Source organism: Patagioenas fasciata, chromosome 4, assembly GCF_037038585.1.
Source record: "Patagioenas fasciata isolate bPatFas1 chromosome 4, bPatFas1.hap1, whole genome shotgun sequence".
In the NCBI taxonomy this organism is placed as follows: Eukaryota; Metazoa; Chordata; class Aves; order Columbiformes; family Columbidae; genus Patagioenas; species Patagioenas fasciata.
In genome coordinates, this window is record NC_092523.1 from 17,594,071 (window position 1) to 17,607,830 (window position 13,760).

At 35.8% G+C, this 13,760-nt stretch overlaps 1 protein-coding gene across 12 annotated transcripts in view; it reads right to left on the minus strand.

The window, feature by feature from the left end:
- The window catches only part of LCORL (ligand dependent nuclear receptor corepressor like), an 82,296-nt gene that overhangs the window by 22,074 nt on the left and 46,462 nt on the right, over positions 1-13,760 (minus strand). For 6 of the 12 annotated variants that reach the window (XM_065836244.2, XM_065836241.2, XM_065836246.2 and 3 more), the window contains exons 5-6: positions 13,200-13,454; positions 5,792-5,882 (exon numbers count right to left, since the gene is read on the minus strand). In XM_065836244.2, the coding sequence (XP_065692316.1) occupies positions 5,792-5,882; positions 13,200-13,454 (346 nt within the window). The other 6 variants (XM_065836248.2, XM_065836247.1, XM_065836245.2 and 3 more) reach the window with 5 other exon arrangements.

A 13,760-nucleotide genomic window follows, 5' to 3' on the forward strand; every position in this document is an offset into this window, starting at 1 on the left:
TGTTATAGAACTGGTTTTCTGAATTTCTTCTCATTTAGGAATAATGCATCAATTATGAGAAATCATCCTTCCTTAAAGCTACTATTTCTGATATGTAAAAGTCTCAGAGTAAATTAGTCATTACGTGCTTAATTTGTACAGCTCTTGATCTCATGCCACTGCTAATAAACTTGTGCCTCAGGAGTAAGTCAAATGAGTCAATGTACAGGGTTTTGTTTCTTTCTTTTTTTTACTGAATGAGCAAATCAATCACATCAGTGTTGTAAATTTATGTGCAAAAGCATTGAAGTGCTTTACTACAAATTACAACGTAGAAACACGTTAACTAAACAATTAAATTCATACAATCAGATTTAGGAATATAACAACACAAAGGAAAAACAGAATTACAGTACATTTACAACACAAGACAAATACATGGAATTCATTAGAAAATATTGTAATAAATAATTCATGAATTATAGTGCAATTGATTTATGCATAAATATAACTAATTGCCTAGAAATCAGTTGTTAACAAAAATCTGTCAAAAATCAAGGCAGCCACAGAGTTTTACTAAATTACTGCGACAATGGAAATACTGCAATTAAAAAACAAATACAAGTATTTGTACTGTAAACAACTAAAAAAAAAAAAGATCAGTCTCACTAAAGTTAATATACAATTTAATATAAAATTGTCATTAGCTACCAGAAATGGTTTAAACAGCTTTACTGAGCAGTAGTTCTAAAAACAGAGGCACTGTTTTTTAATATAAAATACTTGAGAAACATTCAAATAAGTAGAAAGCATGTAGGGCTTGCTTTCGCCTTCATTTAAAATTCTGCTGAAACAGGAATTTTCAGAAATTGTCAATTACTAAGTAGCGACTTGTAACTGAATTTATAAAACAGTTCAAAATGTGTAATCTTCAATGACATTTAATGGAATATATAGGGGTTGGGGGAGGAGAATCTACATGTTTCCCTGCCTTTCCTTAGTTGTGTAATCAAAGGTTAGCCTAATAACTAGAAACAAAGAATTCTGTTCCTTTAAACACTTACAGGTTGAGTATCGTCTATAAACTATCAAAAAATATCTTAATATACTATTTCTGACCAAAAAATAAATACAAGTACTAAAATGTTGAAAATTAATTATAATATTACATACAAAACTACTGAGTACTGTTAAGTCAATAGTAAAATGATCCCTGATTTTATGAATCCTGTTAATTATTTGGTCAGGTCATCTTTTAAATGATATAAAAAGAGTACTGTAACTTGCCTTCAATAAAAACTTCTGATTCAAATTTATAACATTGTCTGAGGAGTAGAAAACATCAGTACAGTATAAATATTAGGCAATGCATTGAATCCCACAGTTTTTGCAAGTAAAACTGTATAAAGACAGATCTTGAAACATTTAAGGTTTTTTCAACTTCTTTTTTCAGTGGGGATATATTAACAAATTAATCCTCCTGGTCCTCACAAAATATGGCTTAATTCTTTTAAAATGAAAGATGACCCTGACATCTGCTGTTTTGTGACCTCCTTGTTATCAGGTACAGTTCCACGTAAAAAAGGATTCATTCTGTAATATGCAAGTAAACCTTAATCACTGAGAAGATTCAGCATAGATCTGAGAGACCAAAGAACAGAGACACAGGTTGTGCAGTTTCAATGGATTATTCTGGTTTAAAATGGAAGTTATTAATTTTAGTAGTGTTAATAAAAACGGGCTAGATTCTACCATCAATATTGCAGTACAGTCTCCACTGAATTTAATGGCAAGTTTATCTATCAATCACATCACCTGATGTGGCCCGTATGTATGTAATGCCCTGTTTCATTTATATCATCAGCTTATACACATGCAAATCTAAGTGGGGGAAAAATGTATGCATGTGCACCAAATGTATAAAAGTTTGAGAAAAAGCTTTTTCTTTGCCAAATTAGATACATACAGAAAAAAATATATTTTTAGACGAAAAGGGCATTGATGTTCAGCATTGAATGTATGAAGCAAGCCTCCATTCTTCATGGGTAGACATATATTTTGTGATATTACAGAAAAAAGATGATACGAAGTCCAATGTGAATACTCTGAAATTCATGTAAAAACTGCAATACAAAGGTAATTGGTCTCCCTTAAATTCTATTAAAAGTTATGTATTTAAAGTGAACCGCCTAACTTCTAACTACCAAATTTATAAAGAATTTATACTACTGAAAGTTCAAAACAGCTTCACTGTTTAATATCTGTATTTCTATCAAGACCCTGAACTGCAAATTTGGTTATTAGCAAAGTGATAATGTAACTTGGTATTCATTTTGATAAACTGAAAATGTTTTGAAATGTCACAGCAGCAAATACATTACAGTTACAGTGAGGTTTTTCAATAGGAGTGTGACACAATCCTTAAATAAATTTTAAGTAGTCATAACACCAACTAACCAGCACGTTTAAACAAACGAAAAACCAAACCCAAACCATTCTCAAGCTCATTCTGTGCACATTATGAACATGCTCTAAGTTGCATTCCAACTTTCTTTTTAAACCTTACAAGTTACCTTATTTGTCAAACTAAAAAGGAAAATTATGTTAAAGTTTAAATTATTTTATGCTCTTAGTATTCCATCTTATTTTATATTTAATAATTCTATAACTACGGTAATTTCTCAGGTTTTATAAGTGTACACTTTGTAAACACCAATTTCTTTCTAAACCAACAACAAAATCTTCTTAAAACGATAAAAAAATGCAGTTTATGCCTGCTAAACACACATTTTTAGTAATTAAACGCTTTTCTTACTTGTATTGGATATTTAAGTAACAATGAACGTTTTCTTTCACAGACTTTACTATATCCTACTAATACTTCACAAATCCACGTCCTTGTAAGGAACTAGCTTTTTAAGAAAAATCCCTTGATTTGTATCATCTGAGTTACTTACAATTTATTGCAAGTATTCTGTGAAGTATAAAAGTCTGCTAACCCTTGGTCATGTATTTCCATAATAAGATGGATTATTGAATGGGTAGAGTGGTTCTTCACCAATTAAAAATTATGCTTCACATGACAAATACTTGTTTTTCCAAAACATCTTTATGCTATTGACTACTAAATAAAACCTGAATCTTTTCACCTATTTATACAAGGATTATATTAAATACACACTAGCAGAATTAAGTGAGAAACTCTATAATTCTGTCCACAGTGAAAACCCTGAATAGAACTATTTTTCAAAAGGCATGTATGTGGTTTTTGAACTGTATAATTTCACGTCTTCTGTCAGAGTGAGCATGTGTATTTCTCACACAGTGTGTGTATACAGACATACATACACACACACAAAACAACTTGCTAATAATTATTCTACACAGGCTTGCTACTATTTTTGCAGCTGCCAGTCCCTGAATCTGTCATATTAAATAAGCCAGTATCTGGTAATCGGAGCTTCTTCTTCGGCGGAGTCTTCAATGTTCCAGATCTTTCTTTTACTTTATATTCTAAAGTGCTGTGAGGTACCCCATAAATTCCTTGTGCTTTGGAAACACTCATTTTCCCACTCATTACCATTGCAATTGCTTCTTCCATTATTTCATGATCATACTGCCGATAGCGGCCACGTTTTTTTCTTGGTTGCTTATTATCTTTACGATCCAAACTATCTTCTGTATTTTCTGAGGTTCCATCTACTGTCCCATTCTTAGCATTAAGACACAAAGGAGAGAGGTCCCCATGCAGAAAGTAGGAGTCAACACTTGAGTGAGTTACAGGTGCAGAACATTCAATTTTGTTCTGTTTAGGGAGTATATTTTTCAATTTTTGAAGAGCTGATCCTTCTAAGACTGAGGAGGTTTTAGAAACGTGGTACATAACATCCAGAAGACCAGCAGTATCAGACTGTGGTTTGGACACAGAACTTATTCTTAGCTGAGGAATTTTTAATTGTACAGTAGGACTTGAAGTTTCATATTGTAGATTTTCACTTTTTTCTTTAAATTGAGTGACCATTTTCTGTAGAGTTAACTGGTGGAGGTAACTGGAAGCTGTTGGGAATTTTAATTCTGAGGTTTCAAGTAGACTGAGTTTACTTTTTTCTGTGCGCTCTGCTTGAGCTCTTGCCCACAAGGCTACTTTTTGTAGGACTGCACAGGTTTCTTTACTGTCTTTAAATGAATAACTATCACTGAAATCTCGAGTTTTGTTTCTAAAAGGTGCAGGCTTTCCTGCTGGTAAGGCTTCTAAGTGGAGAAGTAAAGTTTTTTGAGGTATGCCATAAAGTATGCCTGCTTTATTTATGTCCAGTGCTCCAGACTGAATGTCTTTCAAAGCTTTTGAGAGCAAACCATCTGCAAACTCAGCACTTCTTTCCACATAGTCCTCTCTGTGTCTGTGTAGTCTCCTGGATGGATGGAATGAAACGATGGTAAACTGATGTATGAGAGACTCTCACACAGCTATGGAAGGGAAGGGTCCACTCCTTTATTATACTCCTTGCTTCGGTAACATCACTGCTTCTGATACTTTTAAGCCTTTGAGCTGCGGTAGTTAAATGATTATCCTAGCAAAATGTTACAGTTCTGGTAGGACAGCGCGTCAAAAATCATACGGTGGCTTCTACAGCAGCCCTTCCAAGAACTTTATATCCTAGCTCAGTATTTGATAATATTCTCATGTGCTTGCTATATTCCCTTGTTCACATGCTTGCCGAGCAACACTGTTATACTTTTAATTACACAATTAACATTCCGTTAAATACCCAAATCCTGAAGGAGCTTTTTGTTAGTAGAAACGTGACGTTACCGCTAAACGAGTAATAAAAGAGTCAACCCCCTCATAGAAAATTTGCAGAAATAAGAACATAACTACACACAAACATCCCAGACTTACACAAAACTAGGCTTTCTACAACAATAAGTGCTGTAGTTAACAATCAAGTCCAGTTTGGCAAAATAAAACAGTTTTAGAAACTTCTAGTCACTATTTACCAACTCTCTAATTACAAAGTCATTTTCATTCTAAAACTTCTTTATATCAGCAAACTAATAAAATGCAATTTTACATCATTTAACAAATACTGCTACTGTAGTCCTATTTGTAATAAGTTATTTGGTAAAACATACAGGTGACAAAAAGGGTCTTGCTATGGCTAGTGGATGGGAAGATGCCAAGATCATAAAACAATGCATTTCACTAGTTTTGTGGTAGCTTTCAGCAGATGCAATAACATTTTTCTTGCTGAATAAATAAATTAATCATTTGCCACCACACACCATAGTCAAAACCATGATGTAAGTATAAGTATGATGATTAAGAGCTCTCTCTCGCGCGCACTTGCTTTCTCTCGTGTTAAGGAATAGTATAGATAATAGTCATTTAACTTGTTCATGTTAGTTGAAGAATATTTTAAATCTAAATATGAACATTGTAATTTTTGTCCAAAATTGGAGTTTCCTAAACAGATTCTGAAAGAATATATTTACATTTTATTCTACTATCCTAATACTTTTAATGTGTTATGGAATCAATTTTCAGTTCATTTTTTTAGTAACATGAACTAAAGTTTGGTGATTGTTCTGATAACTTTTCTTTAAACAGAAAGAAAAGGAAAAAGACAAATGAAACATATAATATATACATAGACACACACTTATGAGTGACAAAAATTCTTTTGAAAGCAAAATAGGAACCACGTGTGTGTCAGTATATACAAATATGTCATGAACATAAAACCTGACTTCAGAGAAGAGAAACCTGGATTGTCTTTGACAGAAGTCGAAGAGAGTCCTAAACGTTGCTTACCCAGACACTGAGTTTTCAGAACACAACGGATCATATTTTGGTTCTTCCAACCTTGCGCTTTTCTTTGTAGAGAGATCTAGCACTCCATCCCCTGCAAAGAATGAGTAGTGGATGATAGCAGCTGTTTAGGGATTATCTCAGAAATTTTGTTAGCAAATGTTTGTACCTATGGCACAATTCTAAAGCAGTTACTTGTAAAATCTCTGACATCTTATTGTTTTAACAATGTCAGCTGTCAGCAAATGGTTTGTAACAAAATATTTTAGAATTAAGAAAAAAAATCAGAAACAAAGTTTAAAAGAAAAATTTGTGTTAAACACAAACACGTGACTGCTTTCCTAAAAACCAAGTATGCATATATATATAGCACTCTTTACTTTAAAGGCAACCAAAGCAATGCACTTTTTATTATTATTCATATATTTGTATTTTCCTACTGTAACCAAACAAGCCTGATACCCAAGTTAAAATTGACATAACTAACTCACAGGCTTACAGGATAATTCACGCTACTGGAGATCTCAGGAGGTTTCTACAGCAACTTCCTGCTCAGAGCAAGGTCAGCTATGAGACCAGACCAGGTTACTGGATAAGAAAGCAGCACCCCAGTAACTGTGAAAAGAGCTCGAGCCCAACAGTTTTAAGCATTTGAGGTCTATGTCATTAAAGGTTCTAACAGTTTGTTTATATACACTCCCCCTGCTGTCCCCACATATATATAATAATTAAACTAGAGAAATTGAAAGACCTAAACTGGGGTAGGAGTCCACTCTGTTAAGTCACTGGAAAATTTTAAATTCAAGATTTATATGTAAATATTGAAACTGAAAACCATATACTTTTAAAATCAATATTGGAGAATATTGAAAATTAAATAAACTAATTAGCGCCTGAAATACTCCTAGTTTAAGGTTTTTATTTTAAAAGAAAATCACATTTAAATTATAGAGAAATCCCCTAAACATATTTAATTTCATACCTTTCCTCCTTGGTTCTCTGTTTCAAACTTGGGCTTTTTTTGTGTACTCGAGCTCTGCGAATCCAATTTTGAGTTTCAAAATGCAGCTCAACATTCAACTCTACAAGCAATTCTATGCTAGTCGTTTTTACATTAGTGTCATTTTCATGTTACATCAATTAACTATATATTTCCCCACAGCCTCAGATGCAGACACGAAGCACTGGCTGAATAGTCCAAATGCCAACACTCGAATAAGAAGTCAGAAAAATCGTTAGGGTAATTCCCCTTTATACCAATACTGCAAAGAAATAGAGTTTGGTGTAATAACCAAATCCAGCTATTTGGTTTGGACTGTTTTTAATTATTTTTGACTGTTTTCCCCCAACTATTTTGTATTATTTGAAGAAGAGTAAATAGAGAAATAGTAGTATCATAAGGTGAAAAAATATTTATAAATATGCCACTTGTCAAAAATGCTTCTTTTATCCTGAAAACATTACTTTCAAAGTCTTCTGTAATCCTAAGAATGTTAAAGAAAGGACTAGTTAATGCTAGTCAACCTTTCTCATGCAGTGTTATTCCAGAAGGAAAAGCCAATTAAAACCACTACAGAAATATTTTACAGAGATGATCTGGCCTGCCCAGCTGTAAAGTGTCCCAAATACATAAGCTCACAATGTTCCCGAGGCCCGTGCAACAGACAGATTTCATCTGTTGTGTTCTGTCAATCATACAAAGCACATCTCCCTCTCAAGTATTTGTGTGTTCCCTTTCACAAGTTTGTCCATCTTCACTTTGTCATAGGCACTACAATAAGAAAAGTTTAGAAGAGACCACCGGACAAAGTCACTTGAGAAAAAAATACTTCAAAGCTCACAACTCATCAATTTATGAAGAGCTAATCATCTCTCTAATATCCAATCTACAAAAAAAAGCAGCTAGATTTTTAAGAAAAAAGAAGGAAACAAACTAACCCAAATACTCTTACAAGATTCCATAACGAAATCTAACCAAAATAATTTTTGTTTCCAATCTTTCCTGATCGGCTTTGGCAACACAAGGCCATCAGTAAGCTGAAAAAATGACTAGAAAGAACACAGTATGGAAAATGCAGGGTCCTGAAACAAGAACTAAAGAATCATTTCAGGTTCAAGAAAGTTGGTTCCTCCAACACAGCAAATGTATTCATGAAGTACATGACACTTCCCTGAAGACAGTGCTTCATGGGAAGATGATCCTCAGAAAGAATAGTGAAAGAGAACCAGGCAAGAAATTTTATATACATACAAAATACCAGGTAAAGTCACCCCAGCCGAGGCTTTTAATCAGTGACTTCACTCAAATTAAAAACCAAAGAACACAAAACCCTCCAAATTGATGCAGAAAGGGCTGATAAATCAAACAGGTTAATTAAAAATACAGAGTACCTCCAGCTTTGCTAGATCTTTGTGCTTTGTAGTAGTATCAATTATTATTATAACAAAGAAGCACTTACAAACGGTAGGAAAGTGAGAGCCATTTGCTGTAAAGCTTTAAGAAATAATGAAATGCTACCCAAGCAGGTATTTAGGCAAGCATTTTGGACACAAACTGAATGACATCAGGAACAGAAAATCACTCTAAGTTGGTTTTAATAACAGACATGGGATTACTTTCATGCTTTAGCTGAAGCCATGACTACTAAGATGACCGTCTTCATGAACAATATTGAATAACACACTGCGTAATACAGAAAAAAAAATACTACAAGTTTTTTCAGGTCTGCTGCTTGCAGTCTTCTAATGAAGTCATTTCTGTGCAAATTAAATGATTTTGATCTTCAAAGAAATGGTTCAACCTCTGGCCTTTGCTTCTCAGCGCCGGCTCATCAGGTGCAGCAACTCCAAGATTTTCAAAACAATCAGGACCACGATCACTTGGAACTCCTCCAAATTAGTGATGTTAGAGAAACTGGGAGGTGGGCAGAAGTAAGTAACACAAACTACATGGGTCACCCCTGAGTTCCTACAGTTTGTATTTCTGTACTAATTCTAGCAAACCTGTAGGTTTTTTTCTGGGTTTCAGGAAACCTCTCACTAGCTATCATGAACTGCCCTACTAGGTCAGACAACTTACTCTACCCAGTCCTCGGTCTCCAAGTGCAGGAAAAACCAACTTCTAGCATTGGAGAGCACATTAGCCTGGCCACACTACCTGAGGTTCATTCTTCTCCTGCTCTTCAAGCAGCTGCTATCACTGGATGAGCGATCTCAGAGGTTCATCCCTGCCTACTCTAGCTTCAGTTTCTGGCCTTGGTTCTGTTAGCTAGGAGTGTGTTCAAGGCACTTTGAACACAGTGACACTGTCTCCTCAACTTCCTGTCACAGCAGGTTCCGACCTTCACGAACTGCTGTGCAAAAGCTGCCCCTTATCTGCTTTTCCATTCCAACACATTTCAGTGAGCCCTGCTTAGTTCTAACATTGTGAGATTTAGTAAATAATAATTCTTCCTTATTGAGGTTTACCATGGTGTGATGGATAAGGTTTTCAATAGTAACAAAAGAACAGTGTCTATCTTCATTACCTTTCCTGATGATGCCTTCTGCTGGCTATGCAAACAAAGTAACTGCCTAATTAGTTACTAGCAAGGGGCACAGGAATGAAAGCACCCTGCTAAGTTACCACTCTTCCACCTGCAGAAGAAAGCAGAGCATAATTTGGGACTCCGCCATCAGTTACAGGCCAGCTGGACGTATCTGGATGCCAGTGCTTGAATACTCATTACTGAATGATTCAGTACCAGGGGTGCAATGGACTGACCTTGGCCAGTATTTGAACCCTCAACACAGGGCAGGGAGTAAAAAATGCAAACAGTCATCAAGATAGATACAGCGAGACCAATTAGTAGTTACCATCACAAGCAATGCAGAGTTGGGGAAAATTAATTTGTCAATTAAAATAGATTTGGATAATAATAAAAAGATGAGAATTAAAGGGACATCCCCACCCCAAGTTTTCCCATGCTCACCTTCACTCCCATCTCCTCCACCTCTCTCCCCATCCTTATCCCCAGGTGGCACAGGCAGGATTGGGAATTGGGGTTAGTCAGTATAATTCCTCTCTACAGCTCCTCCCTCCTTGCACTTTTCCCCTGCTCCATTGTTGGTCCTCCACAGGCTGCAGTTCCTTCAAGAAATATCCAACTGGTCCAATGTGGCTGCAGGGTGAATATCTGCAGGGTCCACGGGCAGCAAGGTGAATGTCTGCTCCGGAGTGGTCTCTTCCACAATCTGCTCTGGTGCCTGAAGTGCCTCCTTCTCTGGCCTTGTTGTTTGTCCTTGCTGGGCAGGTGGAGGAGTGAGAAACAGCATTTTTGCTATTTCTTAAGTGTGTTTTCACAGAGGCACCACAAAGCTCACTGATGTGCTCCAGCTTGGCCTGTGGTGGGTCTGTTGCAGAGCTGGCTGTGCCCAGCACAGGGCAGCCCCTGACCTCTTCTCATAGATGCCTCCCCTGTAGCCCTCCCCAGCTACTGAACCCTTGCCATGGAAACCCAGTACAGAGAGCTATTAGGTCTGGAACTATCAGACTTGAATATTTTGGCAGTACTTCAGAGATGGCCTGCAGATACTATAAGAAAGTAAGAAGCTTTCTTAAGATCATCCAGCCACCTTCAGTGGCAGAATCTTTTTTCAGTATTGAGCTAGCACTTAGGTTGAACCTGCTCTGTGCAAAAAAATCACTTCTACTGATTTACAAAATGAAGCTTACACTTTCCTCTCAAGTTCAAGAACCACTGCCATAGTGCAGGAACAAGACTATCTGGTGTATTATTTAGATAATTCACTGTAAAGCAACTACTGTAAATACAAAGCACCTGCCTAAACAGAAAACAAACCTAAGTATTTATATTTAGGTCGTCATCTGCTTAACAGTACTTAAGTTAAAAGAAGCTTCAATTTTGAGGATCTAGAGCAATGTACAAATTTGGACTTCGTGTTCTGTTACTGCCACTTCATCTGGAATATGCAACAGGAATTGTAAATAGCAAATAATAAAAAGAGTTGCATGACAATTAAAAGACACTACTAAGAAGGAAACCATGGTATAGCTTTGACAAGTCTCCAGACAGAAGTAGTATACTATGTTAGACACATAATAATATGCATTTTCAAAAATAATCCCATTAAAAAATTTCACAATTCCATACTGTAAGCATGTAACTCTTCAATACACCCAAGCTCTCTTTAGGACAAGTGAGCGGTAGGTAGAATAAATACATAGTTCTTGACAACAGCTAATTGAAAGGAATTTTAATGAATCACTGCACCTAGAACACAAAATAAGAAGAGCAGACTGAGTTTTCTATCTTGATCTTATTTGCTTGTGTTGCTGCCACTACAGTGGAGAGCTAAAATAGCTCAAAATTGGTATGTTTGTGGGAAATGGGAAGCATGATACAACTACCCTGGAAGAGAAGCTAAGATGGCTCAAAACCTTTCTCCAGCTACAGTCTTGTTTCAATACTTCCTCTCATTTCAGTAGCTCTTAAAACTTCACAGCAAGACTAGTATCTTTAACATCTGCAAAGCACTCCGCAAACATGGCAGCGTAAGTTCTGAGAATCCACAATATCTTACACAGTATAAAAGTTTTACATAGTAAACTACATGTGGTGAGCCACTACTTTAGCCCCAGATATTTTGCTGAAGACACATATTTCTAAACTTGCTGTTTACCCTAATTATAAGAACAATTCAAACAATATTAAAAAAAAGACTGAAGTACCTCAGTCTCTCTATACTTGAAGTTTTTTTCTGGACACAAGATAAATAGATTTTCAAACAGCTGAGGGTGGCAGCAGAACTTTCTTCCTGTCCCTGCCCCATTCACCCTCTGCCTTCTTTTTCATTCCTCAAAGATTTATTTGGGCTCAGTGAGGACCAGAACCTGTCTTGGGGAACTTTGTTCCCTCCTGGACATTTTAAACTAGTTATTCTTTATAACCAGCTGTTGAAGTAAGCGACAGGCTGTAGTGCTGGTATGAGGAAAGTACTTTTTATTACGCTCTCAAAAGAAATGTGCTTCAACCTGGCCAATTATAAATCTCTAAAAACTGTAATTTATCCATAGCAGAGGTATATCAAAGCACAACAGATAGTTTCTCAGGAAATATCTTGATCTGCACAAGGTATTTGTTAAACCCAGGCATGAACTGGTTTCTGCTAACCAGACAGAAAAGCAGGAGTTCCACAATTTCTTAATGTTTCTGCTGTCAAAGAGAAGGTATGCTTAAAATTTAATCTAGAATAGGTATGCTTAGCAAGGTAAATCCGTGTCAGAATTCCCTTCCCTCCGCCCCTCAGAGGATGTGCCATCTAATTAAAGACTGTACCGTTAAGTACACACACACAAAATACGCTTTCATGCTGACTCATGTACATTAAAAACAAACAAACAACAAAAACCACCACACAAAAAACCAAAACAAAAAACCCAAACCAAACCAACCAACCAAAAACCCCTTAATTATGCAGTTCTACCTTCTTTTTTAGTATGGTACATGACACACAGGTAAAGTTTTCCCTTTGGTCTGCAATATTATTAGATTAACGTGGACCCTTTTATCTGTAAAAAACAAAAGCTGCTTTCGCCACTACTTTCAAGCTGCACATGACAGTCACAACCCTTCCATAAAGTTGCTGCTAATCCAAATCAAGTTCAAAGTCCAAAACACTCTTGTGATTATGTTGTTATCAGTTTTGGATAGTAATATTCCTCGAGGAAAAGAAACTATTTCCTTTTCGTAAATGACAGCGAGACACTATTTTTCTTTCTCTAGCTGTACTCTCAATTAAGAAAGTTGCACTGATCTATAATGATTAAGAGATGAAGTATGGACATTTCCTCACAAATGAATCTTCTCTTTCCAGGCTATATTTAAAGAATCGTGGTGTCCAAGGCTGAAAGACAGAAGGACCTTTGTCCCCTGAAATTCCAGTATTGTTCTCTCTTTCCTCAGGCAGCTTCTCAACAGCCATGTCTTCAACAAAATCTTGAACCACTGTTACCTGTGACAGCCACAGGTGAGCTCACCTATACTGAGTATTATAACCTGAGAAATTCTGATGTAGCTTATTTAACGCAGGCACTCAGAAATGAGAATACTTATCTGCTGGTACACAATATGAAAAACGCTTTTAGAAACAACGTGTTTTGCTTTTACCACTCTTACACCATTTTTCTGGTGTCTAAAGGAAAATGTATGAGTTTTCTTACTGTTAAATTGATGCAATGCCAATTATCCTTCAACCTTATTTTAATCACATATTTTTTTTTTTCCTGTATACCCATTACTGCTTTGGAAAGACAAACATATATATTTGACATAGACACACTTTTTAAGGGAATAAGATGTAATAAGGTAATAAATTACAACAAAACAGATAAGCAGATGTAGAAGGTTACCTTGCTGAGTATTCTGTTCTTGAGTTCGATTCACAGTGAGGTCTAGAGGGCTATCCTGTTCTTCCTGAAGGGAGTTTTCTGTTTGGTTCATTTGGATGCTTTTACATATCAGACTTGGTTCAAATGATGAACCATTTCTGTTCTCTTGAATTTTGCTACTTTTTGAAATGTACTCAATCGCAAACTGACGGATCATTTTTTTCATTAATTCCTGAGCAACTAGGGGAATGTTAGGATCACAGTTCTGAGGAAGATCTAGGAATAAAAAAAAAACAACAACACAAGCAACAGATGTATTAAAACCCAACAACTTAATTATTTTTCTTTACATAAGTACTTCCTATAAGCACAATAAATATGTATAATAAGTACATGTGTAATGAACACGTTAATTCAGATGTCAGTTTTTCTTATAAGCATTCCTAACTGGAGGTCACTTCAAAGAACATGCTTAATGTACACCAGTAATTTTTACCTTATTCTTCAGTCATGGCATGCTAGTCAAATGATGTGGTTGATAAATAGTGCAAGTAGGGGAGACAGAATTTGTATTTATTGTCA